The sequence below is a fragment of the Plectropomus leopardus genome, chromosome 19 (assembly GCF_008729295.1).
Source record: "Plectropomus leopardus isolate mb chromosome 19, YSFRI_Pleo_2.0, whole genome shotgun sequence".
In the NCBI taxonomy this organism is placed as follows: domain Eukaryota; kingdom Metazoa; phylum Chordata; class Actinopteri; order Perciformes; family Serranidae; genus Plectropomus; species Plectropomus leopardus.
In genome coordinates this window covers 2976950-3004325 of record NC_056481.1, presented here as the reverse complement: position 1 = coordinate 3004325, position 27376 = coordinate 2976950, and the positions used below count along the sequence as shown (strand labels likewise).

The 27376-nt window shown below is 34.9% G+C and overlaps 1 protein-coding gene across 14 annotated transcripts in view; it reads left to right on the top strand.

Annotated features, from left to right (window-relative positions):
- Window positions 1–27376, top strand: part of LOC121958441 (microtubule-associated protein tau-like) — a 58558-nt gene that overhangs the window by 24881 nt on the left and 6301 nt on the right. For 8 of the 14 annotated variants that reach the window (XM_042507359.1, XM_042507365.1, XM_042507367.1 and 5 more), the window contains 8 exons: window positions 1390–1530; window positions 2621–2684; window positions 2803–2841; window positions 3064–3305; window positions 6482–6574; window positions 8343–8435; window positions 10390–10471; window positions 11133–11239. In XM_042507359.1, coding sequence (XP_042363293.1) covers window positions 1390–1530; window positions 2621–2684; window positions 2803–2841; window positions 3064–3305; window positions 6482–6574; window positions 8343–8435; window positions 10390–10471; window positions 11133–11239 — 861 coding nt within the window. Of the gene's footprint in view, window positions 1–1389; window positions 1531–2620; window positions 2685–2802; window positions 2842–3063; window positions 3306–6481; window positions 6575–8342; window positions 8436–10389; window positions 10472–11132; window positions 11240–12562; window positions 12714–27376 lie in introns of all 14 variants that reach the window. The other 6 variants (XM_042507363.1, XM_042507362.1, XM_042507357.1 and 3 more) reach the window with 5 other exon arrangements.

Genomic DNA, 27376 nt, shown 5'->3' with positions numbered 1-27376 from the left:
AAATGATGACCAGGGTCCAAACATTAACAAAAAAACATAATAAAACCACAAAATGTCTCCAAAGTGATCCTGAAGCCCCGACGTGCCAAGTTGTTTTGAAAAACGTCACTGGCGTCATGTTTTTAGCCTTGTTGCAGCCTGTAGCGTGCAGTGTGGAAGCCACGTTTACATATGCACAAGACCAACAAGAGCTCGCAGTATCTGCACGCCGGTGTTTACATGCTAACTGCTGATACTGCGAGCTCTCGACAGTCTCGTGTGCACGTGCATATGTGAACGTGGCTCCCACACTGCGAGCTACAGGCTGCAACAAGGCTAAAAACATGATGCCAGTGTCAGTTTTCAAAACAACTTGGCACGTTGGGGCTTCAGGACACTTGGATTACTTTGGACGAAAATACAGGCCTTGTGTTAGAACAAACATGTTTATAAGGACGTTCCAGTTTTCGTTTATGCATGCGCATTGCTTTAAGCGCAAGAAAGGTTTAAGCCGGTTTAAATGCAGATATCGGATTTGAGTCACTTTGAGTAAGCAAGCGGTTAAAAAAATCTGATTTAGGCAACAAATCAGAATTGGGCATCAAGACATCAAGACTTGTGTAATTCCAGCCTGAGAGTCCTTCTTAATGCGACTGCTGTTATCAGCGGCGCAAAATCTTCAGAGAGGAGGTTAGGGCGTAGATGTATAAGAGAACTGGATACAGTATTGTAGGTGCAGCCTTGGTCATTCCTTTGAAAGTTTGACTTTCAAGTATAAAATTAGCTGCATCATCTGCATCCGAGCACTAGCACTAGCATTGTCTGTAATCCTGCCTCCTAACTGCTCGATTTTGGGCGTTCTTACAAGATGAGCAGTTGTAGAAAAATAACTCTGTTTTTTTTTTACAACTGTCTCTCAGTAAATGACACTGTGAGAGTTTTGAGAGTTAAAAAGAGCAGTAAATCTGTGGTCCAGAAAACCAAAACAATGAGCCAAAAGATACTAAAATGCTCTGTAGAGCTGAAAATTGTGGTTTTTGTTCATACACTAAACCAAAGTGCGGCCACAGCAGATTAGTGAATGACTCTCTTTTGTAGCAGGGATTTAGATGGTTTGGGGCAATCAGATAAAAACATGCTGTTTTTTTTTTATCTGGTTATTTGTTGGACATTTGTTGTGTGTTTTTTTTCCCCTCATTTTTGTGGCTTTTACAACTGATTGAAAAGATGACCGAAGCTTAAAAAATAACACCTAAGTTGTAGTAAACCAGATGAATCCTTTAACATTTGTGAACTTCATTCATTTTTTTCCATCATTTTTCATTTGTTCAGTCATTTCTTCTGTTTTCTGTTCGTTGTCATTAGAACTTTTGCTTTTATTATTCATTTTTTTTCCTCCTCATGAAAAAGACTCAAACTACCACCAAACCAACCTCTTCCCTTAAAAGACCGTCCGTAGTCACCAGGGGCAACAAAACACACGCCTCTTCCCGAAACGGCCCCAGCTCCATCCCCATTAAAGCCAGCAGCACAGGGCCCAGGCAGCCCGGAGTAAGTACAGCTCCTACAGCAGCCGACAGTCTCAACCCAGAGAAATGTTCGCATCATATGTTTCTGCAAACCAGGGAGATGTTCTGTACATTTATGATGTTGGCCAGGTTCAATACCACCTGGAAACACAGCAGTGTCTCTGTAAAAAACGCTATTCCTTCAGAAAAGGCAGCAATGTTTTTGTAAAGATGAGCCACTTTTCATCTCTCTATCCCACCAGGAATCACAGTTGTGCATTGGTTAAAAAACAATCGCTTTTCCCGGCACTAACCTGCTGGAAACGGAGACAACATACAAAACAACCGCTTTGTGAGACGGTCCAAGTCGGAAAGTGTCCATAAAAAAGAAAAAACCTTCCTTATCATCACATTATTCTGGCAGAAAATGCAGCAATGTGTCACCATCCCCCTCCCAACGACAAAATCAGCTCTCATACAACCTCACTGCACAACGTTTACATGATGCATATGAAAGGTGCAAATGAGGCGCATTTTAGTTTTGCAAAAACGTACAATGTTAACTTTTTCTTCTGGTTCCTGGGCTGAGAGTTTAGATCTGACCTGAGTTCAACCCTTTAAAACCTTAGCAATTTGACTTGATTTCTTTCAAATCATGGAGAGAGGGTAATAACCCAAAATTTTGCAGAAAAAAAATCCTAAAAAAAAAGTCTGATTTCCTGCAAGTTTCAATTAAATTTCTTGCCAAGTTCATTCCTTTTTTCCGTGTTTTGGAGAGAAAAAAAATCAACCAGTTTATTCAGGTTTAAAAGTCTTAATTGCTTGTCAAAGGAGTCTGAACGCAGCACAAAAACACTGATGTCTGTCCAGGTTTCAGAGGGTTAAAGACGACTGATGGGTGCTCAGTCTTCTTCTCTGAGAGGTCAAAGAAACACAAACGCATCCAAACCTGCATTCATTTTTTCAAAGCCTCGTCCATTCATCATTTGCACGACCAGATCAGAACAAGATTTGTGTGTAATTGTCTCCAGACATGTTTTGAATTCTTGCACTTGAATGAAAGCGAGTGACTGTGGTGAAAGCAGCGTCTCTGCTGAATACTAAAGGCCTTCTTGGTTTTCTTTGATTTTCAGAGTGCAGCTGCAAAGTCTCAAACCCCACCGGCCAAAACTTCTGCCAGAACTGCAGCTCAACCAGGTACAGAACAAAAAACTTATTTTCACTTCGTTTCAAAATTTTAATTTTTTCATTTATGTGACTTTATAAGGAGTAAGATTTGAGGATCACTTATGATGTGTCATTTTTTGTGATACAGCTAGTGCCAAGAAACCTCCCACTCCAAAAATTGAAAAAGGTAAAAAAAAATAAAAACAGCAAAGAAAAAAAAAAGCACAAATCATTAGAGATCACTTTAGGCCTCGCATGGGCACGACGCCACAGTCTGATCCGGTCCTGGATCAAACTTGGACAGCTTTTAGTCGGCAGAGCTCCTTGTGTGTTTTATTTTCAGCTTTTTTAATTTCATCCATGAGTCGACTCGTTGAAAATCTCTGACTTGACGTTTCTCTGATTGAAGATAAGAGTGGACAGAGCAGCCCCGGCACCCCGAAATCACCCGCTAGCCAAGCGAAGGCGGCGGCCGAGGCCAACAAGGTGAAAAAGGTCGCCGTGGTGCGTTCCACTCCGAAATCCCCGGGCTCGCTGAAGACCCGCTCGCCGGCCCCTCTGGCTGCTGCGGCGCCCATGCCGGACCTGAAGAACGTCAGGTCCAAGATCGGCTCCACAGACAACATCAAACACCAGCCTGGAGGTGGAAAGGTAACCCGACTCACCTGCTGACGCTGCATCTCACTGCGCGTGCAGTCCGAGCCTCTCCATATTAAATTTCTTTATATTATCTTATCTCGAGGTTTTCGATCAGCTTAGTGGAGGAAAAAAAAAGGTTAAAAACCAGAGATGTGAATCAGCCAATCAGCTCGTTTCTGCCTCCAGAGCTTCTGAGAAACTGAAACTCAAATCTGCCTTTTGATGTTTGCAGTGCTGTCTGATCAATACAGTTCAGTGTGCTTTAAATGTGTGTGTGTGTGTGTGTGTGTGTGTGTGTGAGGTCCGTTTTAGCATAAAAAGCTTTGCCAAGTCTTTGTTCTAATTCTGTGGAGCTGTGGTCACGTGTCCGATGTTTTCCTGCTGAAATTTAGATCATCTCGTGTTGAGATATTTATGGACCAAAGTCAGTGAATATGAGTTAAAGAGTTTTTAGCTTCCTGACGTCGAAATGACCAGAAAAGAGAAAGAAAACAAACACAAATGTTCATTACTGAATGCAATGATCCTTAATTTGGTCCTGAAGCACACAGTAGCTCCTGGAAATGTAATTAAGCCTGATTTTAAGTCTGAATTGTGCACTTAACTCGATTGACAATGTAATAAAACCCCCAAAATGTAATAACTTGGCCGTTATTGTAATATGACCTCCTTATCACAATAATGTAATACCTCAATACGTTACTGAGACTTTTTTTCAGGTAGGTCTCTTTTCACCTAAAACTACTAATGTCCATAATGTAATACTATATGTAATACTATACAGATAGTTTTCTTTTTATCAAGAAAATTTTAGGGAACACTTTACAGAGCATATAAATGAAGAGGAAGACATTAAATCCAGTCATATTACATCATCAAAAAAAGAAATAATTTAAAGATAATTATTTTTATATACCCAGAATGAAAATTCACAGAAATGTCTTTTTTAGATTATCGGACAAAAGATTATTGACAGATTATTTTTGTATTTTCAGAAAAAAATCACATAATATAATCATTTTCACTACCTGAACCCAATTTCACAGATGATTATTTTTCTTTTTAAAAAAACATCACTCAACATAATCATTTACATTATTGGACAAAAATATGTACAGGTAATTATTTTTTTTATTATGTTTTAGATAATTATTTTATATTATCAGAAAAAAATGAAAATTTTGTTTTTTACATTATTACCAAAAACTCATTTTCAGATTTATTTTACAGAATTATTTATATATTATCAGAAAAAAAGTCACAGAAAAATGTTTCACATTATCAGACAAAAAAATATTTTTATATAAATATTTATTTTTTTAATAAATTTATTTTCACATCATAATTAATAATAATAATTTATTATTATTATTATCTATTTTTTTATTACAGTATCAATTAGGACCTTTCATCACATCAGGTTATTGCATTTTTGAATTTTATTAGATTTTCAACTTAAGTTCACATTTTATCACATTTTCAGGCTTTATTACGTTTTTATTATATCATTACATTATTGGGCGCTTCAGGTCCTGAAGGAAATGAGAGAGCCGTGTTGTCGTGGCTCAGTGACCTCCCTCTCTTCTTCTCTGACGTGGTTTCACCTCGACCTGCATGTTACGCAACTCGATACGAGTTCACAGCCGTCTCTGAGTCAGCAGCCTCTTTTTATCTCAGGACTCACAGCTCATGTCGTCTCCACTCAGAAATCTAAAAGCTGACGTTTTCACTCTTCCAGGTACAAATCCTTGATCAGAAGTTGGATTATAGTAATGTCCAGTCTAAGTGTGGCTCCAAAGACAATGTGAAACATGTACCGGGGGCGGCAATGTGAGTAACTGAGGGATGAACTCAACACCCGACTCTTGAGTATCTCTGCAGTTATGATCATCAAAACCAACTTTTGGTAAAAACGAAAAAAGGAAGTGCTCTTTTTATTTGTGTTCTCTATTTTTTTTTAAATACACGAGAGGAAGATGGACTTCTGAATGAAATCTGTGAAATGTCTGAAATATTTCATTTGAATTCAAGGTGTATTTAAAGCTGGGGTAGGCAGAAATCTGGCAGCCACGATCTGAAAATAAAACCAACCGGCATATTCATGTGCTTCATACAGTAAAACAGAGGGTTTTTTTTAGACTTTTATTCGTTTATTAATTTGTAATTCTTTTTTAATTGGTTTATGCTGAAACAAAATACTCAACCAAATGAACATGGAAACTTTTCAATCTTGTAAAAAAAAAAAAAAATAACTTAAGAAATGAGACAAAAAGATATGTTAATAAATAAAAAGTAAAATAAAATTAAAAAAATAAATAGATGAGGGGAAAAGAAAAAGGTGGGAATATTAAATACTATAAAAAAGGTATATATATATATACCTTTATATCATAAGACAAATACAAAGAAAAAAATAAAAATAAGCAAATAAATAAAAATGCATAATAGTAAACCATTCAGCATTTATTATTATTTAATTTGCCATTTTTTAAAAAACAATTTCTTATATTTGTTTTATTACTATCGTTCAAAACAAACAGGAGTCTTTAGACCACTTCAGTTTTAATATGCTTAAAATTTATTATTTTTTATTGTTATTTTTCTTTATTTTTATATTTAATTTTATTATTTTGAAGCCTAAATGAAACTGCCTACCCTAGATTTAACCAAGAGACCACTGTTCAATGCGCCAGAGTTGGCATCTGTAACATTTTATTAATTTTTAAAAAAATATATATATATATAATTAAAAGGGTCATATGGTTGTAATGAAAAAAAAAAACATATAGAAAAATGTGCTCTGATTTTTTTAAAAATATAGCTTGTTGAACCTCATTAATATCGTAAAATAACCTTATAATTATTTTTATTTTATCAGAAAAATAATTTCACAGAAAATAATCATTTAAATTATTGGACATTTTTTTTAATTTTTTCAAATAACTATTTTTTATCATCAAAAAGTTATAGAAGTTATTGAAGTTATTGAAGTATTAGAAAACCGCAGTATGATCTGCAGTGGTTGAATCAAACAGCTGGAGTGACACCTTTAATGAAATATGTCAGATTATGTCTTATTCTTCATCCCTTCAACATCCTGTTTTCTCCTCTGGGGCTGATCCCCTCCTCCAGCCGCTCTTATTTTAATTTTCTGAATTATTCTATTTTTTTGTCTCACACTTTTGCAGGTCCAAATCCTCGATAAGAAGCTGGACTTGGCTAACGTTCAGTCTCGTTGCGGATCTAAAGACAACATAAAGCACACGCCCGGCGGAGGCAAGGTGGGAAATCTTTTTTACTTTTGAAACTTTAATTTTTAATTTTCTCTCTGGGCTCTTGTTCATGATACCTCTGATACAAGTAGCAGAAAATATTCACAATTTTTAAAAAAAAATGGAGCATGTAATCCCTCTTTTATTCTATACTTCTACTTTCTTTATTTTGTTTTTTTCTTCTTAACAGAAGGCTTCGTGTCACTTCGGTAGTGTCACAGGGTAACAGTCTCCTCCCCTTACCTCTGCACATTTCCAGGTTAAAATCCTTGACCTGAAGGTGGATTATAGTAATGTCCAGTCTAAGTGCGGCTCCAAAGACAATATCAAACACGCACCCGGTGGCGGCAATGTGAGTAACTCAAGGGATGAACTCAAGTTTTGAGTATCTCTGCAGTTATGATCATCAAAACCAACCCTCAATGAAAAGTAAACTCCTCCAGGTCCAAATACTTCAGAGGCTTTGGAAATCTGACACTTTGGCTGTGTGCTCGCTGTATGTCAACACTATCAAACCACATTTTTAGCCTTAACTGAAACATTTTTGGCAAATTGTACTTATGAGTGCACACACAACTATCACCTGATTACTTTAATACTCAAAACCTCAGAAATAATTATATTATAATAATTCTCAGGAAAGTTCTACAGTTAACGTTTTGGGGTTTTTTTTATAAGCAAATTGAATGGCTTTATTCGTGATGGACATCAGAGACAATGACTTTGTGAGGACGTCTGAGTCACACTGAATCTAAAAATATGTCCGTCACGTCTTTGTTCTGGATTGATTGAGTTCTGACTCAGAGTGGGTTTTTAGATTTTCGAAAATTGATGCCATTTTAAGTGTGCCAAGTTAGTTATCAGATGCTCCTGTTTGTATTGTACTTATGGAAACAAAAATGAAAAAAAATAAAAAAAATAGAGCTCTAAAATAAAATATAAAATATGAAAAAAATGATAAAATACAATAAATAAAAGTGTGCTCATGGAAAGAAATATTTCAAATGTGCTGAATAAAATATATGAAATAGATATTTTTTAAAAATAAATGTTAAATAAAAAAATAAATATAAAAAGATAAATATTTTAATATATCTGTATTGTTTTTTAAATTCAATACAAAAATATAAAAATAAAAAAAATAATAAAATTTAAAAAAAGTGTACCAAGATTTGATTGAGCTGTGACTTGGGGAATTGGGGATTTATAGTCTCATTTTTGCATTGTACTCTGTAAATACACTGTAAATATACAGACACCTACCACTTGATTACTTTAATTTCAAAAAATGATTCCTAAGCTGATTTATGGATGTTTGTTCATGACATTGAAGAAAATGATATCCTGAAAACGTGCGTGCGAGTCTCATTGGATTGAAAATGTCTTTTTACGACTGTGTGTTGAAATCTTTGACACTAATCTGGCCCTAACGGATTTAAAGTATCTGAGGACCACATACTGTCACAGCTTACAGTTTAAAAACCTCTGAAATACTTGACCTGAGGGTGGGGTGAAGACAGGTTCAAACATGAACCCAGAGGTGGTAAAGTGAGTGAGAATCCACATCAGGAGAGTTTCTCTGCAGCTCCCATCATCACATAAAGTCCCTCCCCGTCCTCCTCAGTCAGCCACGTCCCCTCCGGTCAGATCTCGCTCCTCCGAGCCTCTAACTCGTCCCTCCACGATCTAATTTCCTCTCCAGCACTGGTCCTCACCCGCAGCTCCACTGCTGTTGTTGCTTCCTGCAGGATAACCGTCTTTCATATCAACTTTCCAGGTACAAATTCTTGATAAGAAGCTGGACTTTACTAATGTGCAGTCCCGATGTGGCTCCAAAGATAATATAAAACATGTACCCGGTGGTGGCAATGTGAGTAGATAAGGGATTTGGCCCGTTGCACGCTGCAGGTATGCAGCCGATGCCAAAAACCCTTCTTCTTCTTCTTCTTCTTCTTCTTCTTCTCCTTCTTCTTCTTCTTGTTGCTTCTCCTGAATGCATCTTCACAAAGGAGCAGGATGTCAGCGTGCACGAACCTCCTGTGTGTGTCAACCCTCGATACTCCAGCACTGTTAACACCTCCTATTAACAGGTTTATCATTAATACACAGACATGAGCATTTCATACTGACCGCCAGAGCAGCACTAAAGCGCAGCGGTGGAACAAAATCAAGTACATTTACCCAAAAACTGTACTGAAATACACAGTAAAGTAAACGTTTCTTTATTTTAAACAACTTTAATATTATATTTTTTACTTTTTTATATATATTTGACACCCATATCTACTAGTCACTTTGCAAATTAATATTTTTCGAGGGTAAATTTCAGCTAATAGATATAACCATGATAGTTCCTCAGTTTATTATTCGCATTTATTTTGTATTACAGGTTTGTTATCTGCAGATGATGCTTTATCTTAAGTATGTGCTAATATAAAACATATTTCCGGTTGTTTTCTTGAGATCATGACTTATTTACGCCGTTATCTTGAGATTATGACGTTTATTTTCTCATTATAACGACTTATTTTTCTCCTTATCTCGGGTAAACAACGTTGGTTTTCCCGCGATAACGGATTAATTCATCTTGGGAAAACGAAGTCCATTTTGTCGAGATAAAGACATAATTTTCTGCCGATTAAGAAAACAAAACATCTGAAAAATTTTGAGAAAACAACCGGAAATATGTCGTTATCACGAGAAAACGGAGAAAATAAAATTTATAGAAAGATGTCCTTTTAGGGCTTCCGTACCCAAGTGTTTAAATTGTAGCCAGTTTTGCAGCTGCAGCGCTCTCGCTCAATTTTAGACCAATTTCACATTTTTTTGTTCCTTTTAGTTGCTTAGACACAAAAACATTGAAAATACATTTCAGGTTGAAAAATACCAAAGTCACTCTTTAAGAACGTCTTCCTGTTATACTTCAATCGCTTTTTTAGTATTTTACAGTTTGATATTCATACTTTTACAAATATAAAGCATCTGAATACTTCCTTCACCGCCACCATAGAAAAAACATAGATAAAATTGACTACCACTGGTTTTCTTTTTGTCTGCACTGACTCTGTTAAGTTGCTGTAAACGTTTTTTTTTTTTTCCGTCGGTGCGGCGCTCACAGTGCTCACGGCGTTATGTAATGCTCATGGTCTCCTGTAGGCTTGATAACTGTTGAATCTGTGCTTGTCGGTCTGACTGTGATCAGAGAGTTTTACCACCCGAAACTGGCCCCTGAAGCAAACATGCATGAACTCTGTGTGTGGTTTTATTTTGATTCAAAACTGAATCGAGCTGCAAAAATCAGATAAGAAAAATCTGTTAAAGAGAAACCTTTAACTCCCTCGTGGTGAGGCGAGCTAATGGTGTCATAAAGGAGAGGGAGTCTCCGCACAGTAACAAAGAGTCTCTGTCCGAACTGCGCCCGTTGTGACGAGCACTGAGATGACCTCAGCGGAGAGACTGAGCGCTTTGTGTTACGAGACAATCGGCCATGACAGGAGAGATGAGAGACACTATCTGCAGCCAACATGAGCAGCGAAAGAATGCAGAATACCATTTAACACTTAACGTTTTTAAACAGGATCATTTTACTGCATTTCTTTGCTAAAAACGGTCACAGATTCTGAACGTTCATATCTAATCCAGTTTGCTCTCACATGTCTGATTCAGTGTTTTATTGATCCGTGTTTCTTCCAGTCGTAGGAGACTAACAGGCCAGTGTGTAGCCTCAGCTCCTCTGTAGTTTGCATGCAAACTGAGTTTAGAGTGACGAGTGTCGGTTTGAAAATTAAAACTGTGTTTCTGCTGTCTGTTTTGTCGCCTCGCAGGTTCAGATTGTGCACAAAAAGATCGATTTGACCAACGTTCAGTCGAAATGTGGATCGAAAGATAACATCCGTCATAAGCCAGGTACAACTGTGATTAAATTATCCTGCAGACATAAAATGAGCACAAATAAAAGAATCAGTTGACATCAGGAACTTTATATCTTTTGGGGAAAAGTTTGTGTATATGGAGGATTGTTAAAGAAAAGAAAAGTTAGATTTCGAGAATAAACTCCAGATATTACGAGTATTAGGTCGTAGTTTTACTAGGAAAAAAGTTGTAATTTTATTAGAAGAAACTTGTAATATTACGAGAATAAAGTCGTAGTTTTACGAGAAAAATTGTTGTAATTTGTTTTAGAAGACACTCGTAATGTTAAGAGAATAAAGTTGTAATTTTACGAGAAAGTGTTGTAATTTTATGAGAATAAAGTTATAATATCCAAAAGCATAGTGGCATCATGACAAAAACCTGCAAAATGTAAAAATTCTGAAAATTAATGAGTATTTGATGATATTTATGATTCGGACTAAAAAAAAATGGACTTCACGAAAGTATAAAATGATATCAATGAATAATATTTATAAATCTTGATTTTTAAAGCACATTTCGTGCGCAGAGCGATATGAGTGTGTGTGATATTAAAGCGGGCCCAAAGGTGTTTTAATAAAACATCTTACGTGTTTTTTGTGTATATTTACATATATTTCTTTAACTCATTATCGTTGGTGACGAATGTTTTCAGGTGGCGGAAATATCGAGATCAAAAATGAGAAGCTGGAGTTTAAAGTTCAGTCGAAGATCGGCTCCCTTGACAACATCGGTCACGTCCCCGGAGGCGGACAGAAACGGGTAAAAACACCTCAACCAAACTCCATGTTAAAATCAGCAGATTAAGGCTTTATGTGCTTTTCATACCCCTCTGCCAGCTCTGCTGACTGCATGGCCAAACCCTTAACCTGCACAGCTGGAGAGTTCACTCATTATAATGAGAATAATAATGATAATAATAATAATAATAATAATAATAATAATAATAATAATAATACAGATACAATTACAAAACAAAAATACCAACAACAACCCGTACCAATTTGAGTGAATAAAATTAAAAGAATATTAGCAGTAAACACAGAAATAATATTCCTAATAATAGAATTAAACACGATCGAGACAGAATAAAAGAGTAAATAAAAGATAAACTAATTAAAATAGATTAATTAAATTAGACGACATATTAAAATTCTAACAGTACCTGAACGCAGCATGAAAAAGAAGTTTTACATATTAAAAAAAACACTTTATTTTTGTTTGCATAATATTATAATAATATTATATATATACTTTTTATAAGAATATTAATATTCTTATAAAAAGTGTTTTAGAAAGCAACATGAATCAGCAATAAGGCACAGTGATCTTTGCAGTAAAGATTTTTTTTAAATTATAATTTAAGAAAATAAAAGAGTATGAAATACTGTCAGGAAACTAAAAGTGCAGCATTTTTCCACATTTTTGTAAAACTACTTTTCTGTGAAGGAAAATAGAATCGAGTTCTGGTTTACTGGAATGAAAACAGGAAATTTGCTCTTGTGTTTTAGCGTGTAATCGTCACAAATAAAACATAAAGAAAAAAAGTGCAGCAGTGAAAATAAAAGAAATGCAATAGAAAAATGGAAAATGTATTTGTTTAAAATTGAAACCAGCTGTAAGATGTTTAAATCAAAGAGGATGAAGTGTGCAGAAGCTCACAGTGTAAAGGCTGCAAGAGGCTTCAAAAAACAAAGTTTTGTCTAAACTTTTCAGGAGCTAAATCTCGTTTTTTGATTGAGATTTTTTGGCGCTGCAGCGTCCACCAGCTGGGTTACCTGACAGTTTACACGTGAAGCCGTGCACACTGATTTGACACATTTCATGCCCAAAAACGACATTTTCTGAGCTAGAAATGCACCTAAAATTCCTCCATCTCATCCCTTCCTGCCCTGAGTTTGGCGCTTTTCTCCCTCTTTTGTTCAAGCTTCCATCTCGTCCATCCAGCTGATTTTATCATTGATTATTGATTTGTTGTCATTATTTTCTGTTTGTTCCTGTGGTTATGTTGCATTTTGATTTTCTGTTGATGCCATCACTTGTATTTTCGTTGCATGCTTTGTCATTCCCTTCGCTCGTCTGTAGAGGGAGAAGGGGAAGGAAGCAGAGGGGAGTACCTCAGGCAGCCCCTCCATCCCCTCCCCCGCCCTCACCCCCCCTCAGTCACCTCAGACTGTCCCCTCAGCACCCATCACACCCATCCTGACGAACCCCCTCATAAAGATTGAGGACTCCTGTAAGTACTCACAAGCTGTGTGTTTTCTGATGCTCTAAACAGCAGCACAGTTCCTTATTCAACCATGTTTTTGTACATTTTTACAAGTTTTAAAATGTAAAAAATGCACTTTAACGAACACGGACAAACTATATCGTACAGCAGAAAGTGTCGACACCTGCCCATCAAACCTATGTGGAATGTCATTTTTGGCCTTTATTCTCACGTTGTATAATCTGACGCGTCTCTCTACGAGCTAAAATAAGACTTTTTCAGCCATTTGTATGATGGCATACTACGCTATGGCGCCTTTGGCCAATTTATGACGTGCTAAATTATTAGTATTGCTTTTCCTTTGGATTTTCAACAACATGCTATTTCATAGTGCCAATGCTATGGCATGCATGTTATGTGGTTTAAAATGCTTTTCAGCTGTTTTTAGGACATGTATTTTGAAGTTTTTGCCATACTATAGCCTTGCTTTTTGGGTCATTTTTTCGTCATGCTAAATTTAGGATGTTTTCGGCTTGTTCTCCATGTTTTAATGCCATGGCGTGTTTCTGCAAGCTTTTTTTATGCAGTTCGAGGTGTTTTTAGCTGTTTTTAGGACACGTCATTTTTTGACATGTTTGCCATACTATAGCCTTGCTTTTTGGGTCATTTTTTCGACATGCTAAACTATGGTGTTTTTGGCGTTTTTTCCATGTTTTCAATGCTATGGCGTGTTTTGGCATGCTATTTTGTGCTGTTTTGAGGTGTTTTTAGCTGTTTTTAAGACATGTCATTTTTTGAGGTTTTTGCCATACTATAGCCTTGCTTTTTGGTAATTTTTTCGTCACATGCTAAATTATGGCGTGTTTTGGCACGCTTTTTATGCGTTTTTTCCATTTTTTCAATACTATGGCATGTCATTTTTGGCATGCTATTTTATGCTGTTTTGACGTGCTTTTTTAGCTGTTTTTAAGACGTCATTTTTTGACGTTTTTGCCATACTATAGCCTTGCTTTTTGGGTCATTTTTTCCATATGCTAAATTATGTTGTTTTTTGAAGTGTTTCCCATCTTTTAATGCTATGGCGTGTTTTGGCATGCTTTTATGCTGTTTTGAGGTGTTTTTTAGCTGTTTTTAAGACATGTAATTTTTGACTTTTTTGCCATACTATAGCCTTGCTTTTTGGGTCATTTTTTCGACATGCTAAACTATGTTGTTTTTGGTGTTTTTTCCATGTTTTAATGCTATGGCGTGTTTTGGCACGCATGGTATTTTATGCTGTTTTGAGGTGTTTTTAGCTGTTTTTAAGACATGTAATTTTTTGACTTTTTTGCCATACTATAGCCTTGCTTTTTGGGTCATTTTTTCGACATGCTAAACTATCTGTTGTTTTTGGTGTGTTTTCCATGTTTTAATGCTATGGCGTGTTTTGGCACGCTATTTTATGCAGGGTTTTAGTGTGTTTTTAGCTGTTTTTAAGACATGTCATTTTTTGACATTTTTGCCATACTATAGCCTTGCTTTTTGGGTCATTTTTTTCGACATGCTATATATTATGGTTTTTGGCGTGTTTTCCATGTTTTCAATGCTATGGCGTGTTTTGGCACGCTTTTTTATGCAGTTTTGCTGTGTTTTTAGCTGTTTTTAAGACATGTCATTTTTTGAGGTTTTGCCATACTATAGCCTTGCTTTTTGGGTCATTATTTTTTCGACATGCTAAATTATGGTGTTTTTGGCCATATTTTCCATGTTTTTTAATGCTTTTGGCATGCATGTTTTGGCATGCTAGCTGTTTTTATGCATTTTTTGAGGTGTTTTTTAGCTGCTTTTTTTTTAAGACATGTATTATGGTTTTTGTGTTTTTTGCCATATGCTATAGCCTTGCTTTTTGAGGGTCATTTTTTTCGACATGCTAAACTATGGTGCTTTTTAGGTCATTTTTGGCGTGTGTTTTTTTTTTCCATGTTTCAATGCTATGGCGTGTTTTGGCACGCTTTTTTATGCAGTTTTGTCAGTGTTTTTAGCTGTTTTTAAGACATGTCATTTTTTTGACGTTTTTGCCATACTATAGCCTTGCTTTTTGGGTCATTTTTTCGACATGCTAAATTATGGTGCTTTTTTTGCGTGTTTTTCCATGTTTCAATGCTATGGCGTGTTTTGGCACGCTTTTTTATGCAGTGTTTCAGTGTTTTTAGCTGTTTTTTAAGACATGTCATTTTTTGAGGTTTTTGCCATACTATAGCCTTGCTTTTTGGGTCATTTTTTCAACATGCTAAATTATGGTGTTTTTTAGTGTGTTTTCCATGTTTTTAATGCTATGGCGTGTTTTGGCATGCTTTTTTATGCTGTTTTGAGTGTTTTTAGCTGTTTTTAAGGACATGTCATTTTTTGACATTTTTGCCATACTATAGCCTTGCTTTTTGGGTCATTTTTTCAACATGCTAAATTATTTTTTGTTTTTGGTTTTTTTTTTCCATGTTTTCAATGCTATGGCGTGTTTTGGCATGCTATTTTATGCTGTTTTGAGTGTTTTTAGCTGTTTTTAAGACATGTCATTTTTTTGACTTTTTTGCCATACTATAGCCTTGCTTTTTGGGTCATTTTTTTCGACACGCTATATTAAATTGTGTTTTTTAGTGTGTTTTCCATGTTTTAATGCTATGGCGTGTTTTGGCACGCTATTTTATGCAGTGTTTCAGTGTTTTTAGCTGTTTTTAGGACATGTCATTTTTTGACATTTTTGCCATACTATAGCCTTGCTTTATAGCCTTGCTTTTTGGGTCATTTTTGCGACATGCTAAATTCTGTTGTTTTTGACGTTTTTTTCCCATGTTTTAATGCTATGGCGTGTTTTGGCATGCTTTTTTATGCAGTTTTGCTGTGTTTTTAGCTGTTTTTAGGACATGTCATTTTTTGAGGTTTTTGCCATACTATAGCCTTGCTTTTTGGGTCATTTTTTCGACATGCTAAATTATGGTGTTTTTGGTTTTTTTTTCCCATGTTTCAATGCTATGGCGTGTTTTGGCATGCTATTTTATGCTGTTTTGAGGTGTTTTTAGCTGTTTTTTTAGGACATGTCATTTTTTGAGGTTTTTGCCATACTATAGCCTTGCTTTTTGGGTCATTTTTTTCGACATTCTATATATTATGGTGTTTTTGACGTGTTTTTCCCCATGTTTCAATGCTATGGCGTGTTTTGGCACGCTTTTTTATGCAGTGTTTTCAGTGTTTTTAGCTGTTTTTAGACATGTCATTTTTTGACGTTTTTGCCATACTATAGCCTTGCTTTTTGGGTCATTTTTTTCGACACGCTAAATTATGGTGTTTTTAGTGTGTTTTCCATGTTTTAATGCTATGGCGTGTTTTGGCACGCTTTTTTATGCAGTGTTTTGTGTGTTTTTTAGCTGTTTTTAGGACATGTCATTTTTTGAGGTTTTTGCCATACTATAGCCTTGCTTTTTGGGTCATTTTTTCGACATGCTTTTTGGGTCATTTTTTGTTTGCTAAATTGTGGTGTTTTTTTAGCGTTTTTTCCATGTTTTAATGCTATGGCGTGTTTTGGCACGCTTTTTTATGCTGTTTTCAGTGTTTTTAGCTGTTTTTAAGACATGTCATTTTTTGACATTTTTGCCATACTATAGCCTTGCTTTTTGGGTCATTTTTTTCGTCACGCTAAATTTTGGTGTTTTTTAGTGTGTTTTCCATGTTTTAATGCTATGGCGTGTTTTGGCACGCTTTTTTATGCAGTGTTTCAGTGTTTTTAGCTGTTTTTAGGACATTTCATTTTTTGACATTTTTGCCATACTATAGCCTTGCTTTTTGGGTCATTTTTTTCGACATGCTAAATTTTTGTTTTTGCGTTTTTTCCCGACAATGCTATGGCGTTTTTGGCATGCTATTTTTTTTTTTGAGGTGTAAAGTTGTTTTTAGGACATGTCATTTTTTGGCGTTTTTTTAGCCTTGCTTTTTGGGTCATTTTTTCGACATGCTATGGCGTTGTTTTTTTGGCATGTTTTTTTTATGCGTGTTTGCTGTGCTTTTTAGCTGTTTTTAGGACATGTCATTTTTTGAGGTTTTTGCTGCCATTTTACTATAGCCTTGCTTTTTGGGTCATACTATAGCCTTGCTTTTTTTTCGACATGCTAAATTATGGTGTTTTTGGCTTTTTTTCCATGTTTCAATGCTATGGCGTGTTTTGGCACGCTTTTTTTCATGCTGTTTTGAGGTGTTTTTTTTAGCTGTTTTTAAGACATGTCATTTTTTGACGTTTTTGCCATACTATAGCCTTGCTTTTTGGGTCATTTTTTTCGTCATGCTAAATTTGTGGTGTTTTTAGCGTGTTTTCCATGTTTTAATGCTATGGCGTGTTTTTCGGCACGCTTTTTTATGCCAGTTTTGCTGTGTTTTTAGCTGTTTTTTAGTACATGTCTATAGTCTTTTTTTGAGGTTTTTTGCCATACTATAGCCTTGCTTTTTGGGTGTTTTTTTTTTTTCGACATGCTAAATTATGGTGTTTTTTTGGGTTTGTTTTCCATGTTTTAATGCTATGGCGTTGTTTTTTGGCTAGATTTTTGAATGTTTTTTTAGTTGTTTTTAGGACATGTCATTTTTTGAGGTTTTTTGCCATACTATAGCCTTTGGGTCATTTTTTCGACATGCTAATTAAGTTGTTTTTTTGAGTAATGCTATGGCGTGTTTTTTAGCTGTTTTTAACTGTTTTAGGACATGTCATTTTTTGAGGTTTTTGCCATACTATAGCCTTGCTTTTTGGGTCATTTTTTTCGACATGCTAAATTATGGTGTTTTTGGCGTTTTTTTTCCATGTTTCAATGCTATGGCGTGTTTTGGCATGCTATTTTATGCTGTTTTGAGGTGTTTTTAGCTGTTTTTAGGACATGTCATTTTTTGAGGTTTTTGCCATACTATAGCCTTGCTTTTTGGGTCATTTTTTCGACATGCTAAATTATGTTGTGTTTTTGGCGTTTTTTCCATGTTTTAATGCTATGGCGTGTTTTGGCACGCTTTTTATGCTGTTTTGAGGTGTTTTTTAGCTGTTTTTAGGACATGTCATTTTTTGAGGTTTTTGCCATACTATAGCCTTGCTTTTTGGGTCATTTTTTTCGACATGCTAAATTATGGTGTTTTTGGTGTTTTTTTTTTCCATGTTTTCAATGCTATGGCGTGTTTTGGCATGCTATTTTATGCTGTTTTTTGAGGTGTTTTTAGCTGTTTTTTTTAGGACATGTCATTTTTTGAGGTTTTTGCCATACTATAGCCTTGCTTTTTGGGTCATTTTTTCGACATGCTAAATTGTGGTGTTTTTAGCGTTTTTTCCATGTTTTAATGCTATGGCGTGTTTTGGCACGCTTTTTTATGCAGTTTTGCTGTGTTTTTAGCTGTTTTTTAGGACATGTCATTTTTTGAGGTTTTTGCCATACTATAGCCTTGCTTTTTGGGTCATTTTTTCGACATGCTAAATTATGGTGTTTTTTTGCCATGTTTTCCATGTTTTAATGCTATGGCGTGTTTTGGCATGCTATTTTATGCTGTTTTGAGGTGTTTTTAGCTGTTTTTAGGACATGTCATTTTTTGAGGTTTTTGCCATACTATAGCCTTGCTTTTTGGGTCATTTTTTCGACATGCTAAATTATGGTGTTTTTTGTTTTTTTTTTCCATGTTTTAATGCTATGGCGTGTTTTGGCATGCTTTTCATGCTGTTTTGAGGTGTTTTTAGCTGTTTTTTTAGGACATGTCATTTTTTGACTTTTTTGCCATACTATAGCCTTGCTTTTTGGGTCATTTTTTCGACATGCTAAATTATGGTGTGTTTTTGGCGTTTTTTCCATGTTTAATGCTATGGCGTGTTTTGGCATGCTATTTTATGCTGTTTTGAGGTGTTTTTTAGCTGTTTTTTTTGGACATGTCATTTTTTGAGGTTTTTGCCATACTATAGCCTTGCTTTTTTTGGGTCATTTTTTCGACATGCTAAATTATGTTGTTTTTGGCGTTTTTTTCCATGTTTTAATGCTATGGCGTGTTTTGGCACGCTTTTTTTATGCAGTTTTGTTGTGTTTTTAGCTGTTTTTAGGACATGTCATTTTTTGAGGTTTTTGCCATACTATAGCCTTGCTTTTTGGGTCATTTTTTCGACATGCTAAATTATGGTGTTTTTTGGCGTGTTTTCCATGTTTTAATGCTATGGCGTGTTTTGGCACGCTTTTTTATGCTGTTTTGAGTGTTTTTAGCTGTTTTTAGGACATGTCATTTTTTGAGGTTTTTGCCATACTATAGCCTTGCTTTTTGGGTCATTTTTTCGACATGCTAAATTATGGTGTTTTTGGCGTTTTTTTTTCCATGTTTTAAATGCTATGGCGTGTTTTGGCACGCTTTTTTATGCAGTTTTGCTGTTTTTAGCTGTTTTTAGGACATGTCATTTTTTGACGTTTTTGCCATACTATAGCCTTGCTTTTTGGGTCATTTTTTCGACATGCTAAATATTGTTGTTTTTGGCGTTTTTTCCATGTTTTAATGCTATGGCGTGTTTTTGGCACGCTTTTTATGCAGTTTTGCTGTGTTTTTAGCTGTTTTTTGGACATAGCCTTGCTTTTTGGGTCATTTTTTGACGTTTTTGCCATACTATAGCCTTGCTTTTTGGGTCATTTTTTCATTTTTTGCTAAATTATGGTGTTTTTGGACATGTTTTTTCCATGTTTCAATGCTATGGCGTGTTTTTGGCATGCTATTTTATGCTGTTTTGAGGTGTTTTTAGCTTTTTTAGGACATGTCATTTTTTGAAGTTTTTGCCATACTATAGCCTTGCTTTTTGGGTCATTTTTTTCGACATGCTAAATTATGGTGTTTTTTTGGTGTTTTTTTTCCATGTTTCAATGCTATGGCGTGTTTTGGCACGCTTTTTTATGTAGTTTTGTTGTGTTTTTTTAGCTGTTTTTAGGACATGTCATTTTGAGGTTTTTGCCATACTATAGCCTTGCTTTTTGGGTCATTTTTTCGACATGCTATATTTTATTGTTTTTGACGTGTTTTCCATGTTTTAATGCTATGGCGTGTTTTGGCACGCTTTTTTATGCAGTTTTCAGTGTTTTTAGCTGTTTTTAGGACATGTCATTTTTTGACAGGTTTTTGCCATACTATAGCCTTGCTTTTTGGGTCATTTTTTCGTCATGCTAAATTTTGGTGTATTTTTACGTGTTTTCCATGTTTTAATGCTATGGCGTGTTTTGGCACGCTTTTTATGCAGTGTTTTCAGTGTTTTTAGCTGTTTTTAGGACATGTCATTTTTTGACATTTTTGCCATACTATAGCCTTGCTTTTTGGTCATTTTTTCGACACATATGCTAAATTATGATGTTTTTTGGCGTTTTTTTTTCCCATGTTTTAATGCTATATGGCGTGTTTTAATGCATGCTTTTTTATGCAGTTTTGCTGTGTTTTTAGCTGTTTTTAGGACATGTCATTTTTTGAGGTTTTTGCCATACTATAGCCTTGCTTTTTGGGTCATTTTTTTTCGACATGCTAAATTATGGTGTTTTCGGCTTTTTCTCCATGTTTTAATGCTATGGCGTGTTTTGGCACGCTTTTTATGCTGTTTTGAGGTGTTTTTAGCTGTTTTTAGGACATGTCATTTTTTGAGGTTTTTGCCATACTATAGCCTTGCTTTTTGGGTCATTTTTTCGACATTAAATTATGGTGTTTTTGGCGTTTTTTTGTATTTTTGTAAATGCTATGGCGTGTTTTTACATGCTATTTTATGCTGTTTTGAGGTGTTTTTAGCTCCTTTTTTTTAGGATTGTGTACATTTTTGTGTCATTTTTTGATGCTATAATATGTTGTTTCACAGGTTTTAGCCATACAAATTAGCATTGCTTAACGTCATTCATTTTTCCCACAAAAATTCACATGGTTGTTTTTCTACGTATTTTCCTGTTTTAATGCTATGGCGTGTTTAATGCAGCAAAACATGTTGTTTTGGAAGACAACTGCTTTTAGGTTAGACATGTCATTTTTTGAGATTTTTTGCCAAACTATAGCCTTGCTTTTTGGTCATTTTTTCGACATGCTAAGTTTCTTGTTTTTGAGTTTTTTTCCATGTTTTAATGCTATGGCGTGTTTTGGCACGCTTTTTTATGCAGCAGCAGTGTTTTTAGCTGTTTTTAGGACATGTCATTTTTTGAGTTTTTGCCATACTATAGCCTTGCTTTTTGGGTCATTTTTTCGAGCATGCTAATTAAGGTGTTTTTGGAAAACACACACAATGCTAAGCGTGTTTTGGCACAGCTTTTTACTGTACGCTTGTGTTTTTAGCTGTTTTTTAGGACATGTCATTTTTTGAGATATTTTTGCCATACTATAGCCTTGCTTTTTGGTCATTTTTTCGACATGCTATATTATGGTGTTTTTGGTGTTTTTTTTTCACATTTTAATGCTATGGCGTGTTTTGGCACGCTATTTTATGCTGTTTTGAGTTGTGTTTTTAGCTGTTTTTTTTTAGGACATGCCATTTTTTGACATTTTTGCCATACTATAGCCTTGCTTTTTGGGTCATTTTTTCGACATGCTAAATTATGGTTTTTTTTGGCATTTTTTTTCCATGTTTCAATGCTATGGCGTGTTTTGGCATGCTATTTTTTATGCTGTTTTGAGGTGTTTTTAGCTGTTTTTAGGACATGTCATTTTTTGAGGTTTTTTTGCCATACTATAGCCTTGCTTTTTGGGTCATTTTTTCGACATGCTAAATAATGGTGTTTTTGGCGTTTTTTTTCCATGTTTTAATGCTATGGCGTGTTTTGGCATGCTTTTTTATGCTGTTTTGAGGTGTTTTTAGCTGTTTTTAGGACATGTCATTTTTTGAGGTTTTTGCCATACTATAGCCTTGCTTTTTGGGTCATTTTTTCGACATGCTAAATTAATGTTGTTTTTTTACGTTTTTCCATGTTTTAATGCTATGGCGTGTTTTGGCATGCTTTTTTATGTTGTTTTGAGTGTGTTTTTAGCTGTTTTTAGGACATGTCATTTTTTGAGTTTTTGCCATTTGCCATACTATAGCCTTGCTTTTTGGGTCATTTTTTCGACATGCTAAATTATGGTGTTTTTTGGCGTTTTTTTCCCATGTTTTTTAATGCTATGCGTATGGCGTGTTTTGGCATGCTTTTTTATGCAGTTTTTTGAGGTGTTTTTTAGCTGTTTTTAGGACATGTCATTTTTTGAGGTTTTTTGCCATACTATAGCCTTGCTTTTTGGGTCATTTTTTCGACATGCTATAATTATTGTTTTTGGCGTTTTTTCCATGTTTTAATGCTATGGCGTGTTTTGGCACGCTTTTTTATGCTGTTTTGCTGTGTTTTAGCTGTTTTTAGACATGTCATTTTTTGAGGTTTTTGCCATACTATAGCCTTGCTTTTTGGGTCATTTTTTTTTCGACATGCTAAATTATGGTGTTTTTGGGTTTTTTTCCATGTTTCAATGCTATGGCGTGTTTTTGGCATGCTATTTTATGCTGTTTTGAGGTGTTTTTAGCTGTTTTTAGGACATGTCATTTTTTTGAGTTTTTTGCCATACTATAGCCTTGCTTTTTGGGTCATTTTTTTCGACATGCTAAATTATGGTGTTTTTTGGTTTTTTTTTTTCCCCATGTTTTAATGCTATGGCGTGTTTTGGCATGCTTTTTTATGTTTTTTTGTGTTTTTAGTGTTTTTTAGGACATGTCATTTTTTGAGGTTTTTGCCATACTATAGCCTTGCTTTTTGGGTCATTTTTTCGACATGCTATATTTTATGGTGTTTTTGACGTGTTTTCCATGTTTTAATGCTATGGCGTGTTTTGGCACGCTTTTTTATGCTGTTTTCAGTGTTTTTAGCTGTTTTTAGGACATGTCATTTTTTGACAGGTTTTTGCCATACTATAGCCTTGCTTTTTGGGTCATTTTTTCGACATGCTAAATTTTGGTGTTTTTAGTGTTTTTTTCCATGTTTTAATGCTATGGCGTGTTTTGGCACGCTTTTTTATGCAGTTTTCAGTGTGTTTTTAGCTGTTTTTAGGACATGTCATTTTTTGAGGTTTTTGCCATACTATAGCCTTGCTTTTTGGGTCATTTTTTTCGACATGCTAAATTATGGTGTTTTTGGCGTTTTTTTTTCCCATGTTTTTAATGCTATGGCGTGTTTTGGCATGCTTTTTTTATGCTGTTTTGAGGTGTTTTTAGCTGTTTTTAGGACATGTCATTTTTTGACATTTTTTGCCATACTATAGCCTTGCTTTTTGGGTCATTTTTTCGACATGCTAAATTATGGTGTTTTTTGGCGTTTGTTTTCCATGTTTTAATGCTATGGCGTGTTTTGGCACGCTTTTTATGCTGTTTTGAGGTGTTTTTTTTTAGCTGTTTTTAGGACATGTCATTTTTTGAGGTTTTTGCCATACTATAGCCTTGCTTTTTGGGTCATTTTTTCGACATGCTTTATGGTGTTTTTTTTGGCGTTTTTTCATGTTTTAATGCTATGGCGTGTTTTGGCACGCTTTTTTATGCTGTTTTGAGTGTTTTTAGCTGTTTTTAGGACATGTCATTTTTTTGAGGTTTTTGCCATACTATAGCCTTGCTTTTTGGGTCATTTTTTTCGACATGCTAAATTATGTTGTTTTTGGTCCGTTTTTTTTCATGTTTTAATGCTATGGCGTGTTTGGCACGCTATTTTTTATGCTGTTTTGAGGTGTTTTTAGCTGTTTTAAGGACATGTCATTTTTTGACTTTTTTGCCATACTATAGCCTTGCTTTTTGGGTCATTTTTTGACATGCATTATGGTGTTTTTTGGCATGTTTTTGCCATGTTTTTCCGTGTTTTGGCACGCTAAGGAAGACATGCTGTTCACCAGTGTTTTTAGATTTTTGGAGAACATGTTTTTTTGACGTTTTTGCCATACTATAGCCTTGCTTTTTAAACATTTTTTCGACATGCTAAATTAGTGGTTTTTTTTGAGAATTTTCATGTTTTAATGCTATGGCGTGTTTTGGCACGCTTTTTTATGCTGTTTTGAGGTGTTTTTAGCTGTTTTTAAGGACATGTCATTTTTTGACGTTTTTGCCATACATATAGCCTTGCTTTTTGGGGTCATTTTTTCGACATGCTAAATTATGGTGTTTTTGCATTTTTTTTCACATGTTTTAATGCTATGGCGTGTTTTGGCACGCTATTTTTTATGCTGTTTTGAGGTGTTTTTAGCTGTTTTTTAGGACATGTCATTTTTTGAACTTTTTTGCCATACTATAGCCTTGCTTTTTGGGTCATTTTTTCGACATGCTAAATTATGGTGTTTTTGGGTTTTTTTTTCATGTTTTAATGCTATGGCGTGTTTTGGCACGCTATTTTATGCTGTTTTGAGCTGTGTTTTTTAGCTTTTTTTTAGGACATGTCATTTTTTGACATTTTTGCCATACTATAGCCTTGCTTTTTGGGTCATTTTTTCGACATGCTAAATTACGGTGGTTTTTTTGGCGTTTTTTCCATGTTTCAATGCTATGGCGTGTTTTGGCATGCTTTTTTATGCTGTTTTTGAGGTGTTTTTAGCTGTTTTTAGGACATGTCATTTTTTGACATTTTTGCCATACTATAGCCTTGCTTTTTGGGTCATTTTTTCGACATGCTAAATTATGTTGTTTTTGGCGTTTTTTTTTCCATGTTTTAATGCTATGCGTGTTTTGGCACGCTATTTTATGCTGTTTTGAGGTGTGTTTTTAGCTGTTTTTAGGACATGTCATTTTTTGAGGTTTTTGCCATACTATAGCCTTGCTTTTTGGGTCATTTTTTCGACATGCTAAATTATGGTTTTTTTGGCGTTTTTTTCCATTTTTAATGCTATGGCGTGTTTTGGCATGCTTTTTTATGCTGTTTTGAGGTGTTTTTAGCTGTTTTTAGGACATGTCATTTTTTTGAGGTTTTTGCCATACTATAGCCTTGCTTTTTGGGTCATTTTTTCGACATGCTAAATTATGGTGTTTTTGCGCATTTTTTTTTCCCATGTTTCAATGCTATGGCGTGTTTTGGCATGCTATTTTATGCTGTTTTGAGGTGTTTTTAGCTGTTTTTAGGACATGTCATTTTTTGAGGTTTTTGCCATACTATAGCCTTGCTTTTTTTGGGTCATTTTTTCGACATGCTAAATTATGTTTTTTTTTACGTTTTTCCATGTTGTAATGCTATGGCGTGTTTTGGCATGCTTTTTTATGTTGTTTTGTGGTGTTTTTAGCTGTTTTTAGGACATGTCATTTTTTGAGGTTTTTGCCATACTATAGCCTTGCTTTTTGGGTCATTTTTTCGACATGCTAAATTATGGTTTTTTGACGTGTTTTCCATGTTTTAATGCTATGGCGTGTTTTGGCACGCTATTTTATGCTGTTTTGAGGTGTTTTTTAGCTGTTTTTGGGACATTTCATTTTTTGAGGTTTTTGCCATACTATAGCCTTGCTTTTTTTGGGTCATTTTTTTGACATGCTAAATTATTATTGTTTTTTGGCGTATTTTTTTCCATGTTTTAATGCTATGGCGTGTTTTGGCACGCTATTTTATGCTGTTTTGAGGTGTTTTTAGCTGTTTTTAGGACATGTCATTTTTTGACGTTTTTTTGCCATACTATAGCCTTGCTTTTTGGGTCATTTTTCGACATGCTAAATTGTGGTGTTTTTAGCAATTTTTTTTTTTCCATGTTTTAATGCTATGGCGTGTTTTGGCACGCTATTTTATGCTGTTTTGAAGTGTTTTTAGCTGTTTTTAGGACATGTCATTTTTTGACGTTTTTTGCCATACTATAGCCTTGCTTTTTGGGTCATTTTTTCGACATGCTAAATTGGGTGTTTTTGGCGTTTTTTTCCATGTTTTAATGCTATGGCGTGTTTTGGCACGCTTTTTTATGCAGTTTTTCAGTGTTTTTAGCTGTTTTTTAGGACATGTCATTTTTTGACGTTTTTTGCCATACTATAGCCTTGCTTTTTGGGTCATTTTTTTCGACATGCTAAATTATGGTGTTTTTGCATTTTTTCCATGTTTTAATGCTATGGCGTGTTTTGGCACGCTATTTTATGCTGTTTTGAGGTGTTTTTAGCTGTATTTTGGACACATCATTTTTTGAGTTTTTTGCCATACTATAGCCTTGCTTTTTGGGTCATTTTTTTCGACATGCTAAATTATGTGGTGTTTTTTAGCGTGTTTTTTGCATGTTTTAATGCTATGGCGTGTTTTGGCACGCTATTTTATGCTGTTTTGAAGTGTTTTTAGCTGTTTTTTTAGGACATGTCATTTTTTTGATTTTTTGCCATACTATAGCCTTGCTATTTTTTTTTTATGCGCTACTTTTTTTTTGGGTCATTTTTTTCGACATGCTAAATTTTGGTTTTTTTAGCCGTGTTTTCCATGTTTTAATGCTATGGCGTGTTTTGGCACGCTTTTTTATGCTGCTTTTTTCATCTTTGGGTGTTTTTAGCTGTTTTTAGGACATGTCATTTTTTATTTTTTGACGTTTTTGCCATACTATAGCCTTGCTTTTTGGGTCATTTTTTCGTCATGCTAAATTGTGGTGTTTTTAGCGTGTTTTCCATGTTTTAATGCTATGGCGTGTTTTGGCACGCTTTTTTATGCAGTGTTTCAGTGTTTTTAGCTGTTTTTAGGACATGTCATTTTTTGACGTTTTTGCCATACTATAGCCTTGCTTTTTGGGTCATTTTTTTGACATGCTAAATTATGGTGTTTTTGGCGTTTTTTTTTCATGTTTCAATGCTATGGCGTGTTTTGGCATGCTATTTTATGATGTTTTGAGGTGTTTTTAGCTGTTTTTAGGACATGTCATTTTTTGACGTTTTTGCCATACTATAGCCTTGCTTTTTGGGTCATTTTTTCGTCATGCTAAATTGTGGTGTTTTTAGCGTGTTTTCCATGTTTTAATGCTATGGCGTGTTTTGGCACGCTATTTTATGCTGTTTTGAAGTGTTTTTAGCTGTTTTTAGGACATGTCATTTTTTGACGTTTTTGCCATACTATAGCCTTGCTTTTTGGGTCATTTTTTCGACATGCTAAATTATGGTGTTTTTGCCATGTTTTCCATGTTTTAATGCTATGGCGTGTTTTGGCACGCTATTTTATGCTGTTTTGAGGTGTTTTTAGCTGTATTTTGGACACATCTTTTTTTGAGGTTTTTGCCATACTATAGCCTTGCTTTTTGGGTCATTTTTTCGTCATGCTAAATTGTGGTGTTTTTAGCGTGTTTTCCATGTTTTAATGCTATGGCGTGTTTTGGCACGCTTTTTTATGCAGTGTTTCAGTGTTTTTAGCTGTTTTTAGGACATGTCATTTTTTGAGGTTTTTGCCATACTATAGCCTTGCTTTTTGGGTCATTTTTTTGACATGCTAAATTATGGTGTTTTTGGCGTTTTTTTTCATGTTTCAATGCTATGGCGTGTTTTGGCATGCTATTTTATGATGTTTTGAGGTGTTTTTAGCTGTTTTTAGGACATGTCATTTTTTGACATTTTTGCCATACTATAGCTTTGCTTTTTGGGTCATTTTTTCGACATGCTAAATTGTGGTGTTTTTAGCGTATTTTCCATGTTTTAATGCTATGGCGTGTTTTGGCACGCTATTTTATGCCGTTTTGAAGTGTTTTTAGCTGTATTTTGGACACATCATGTTTTGACA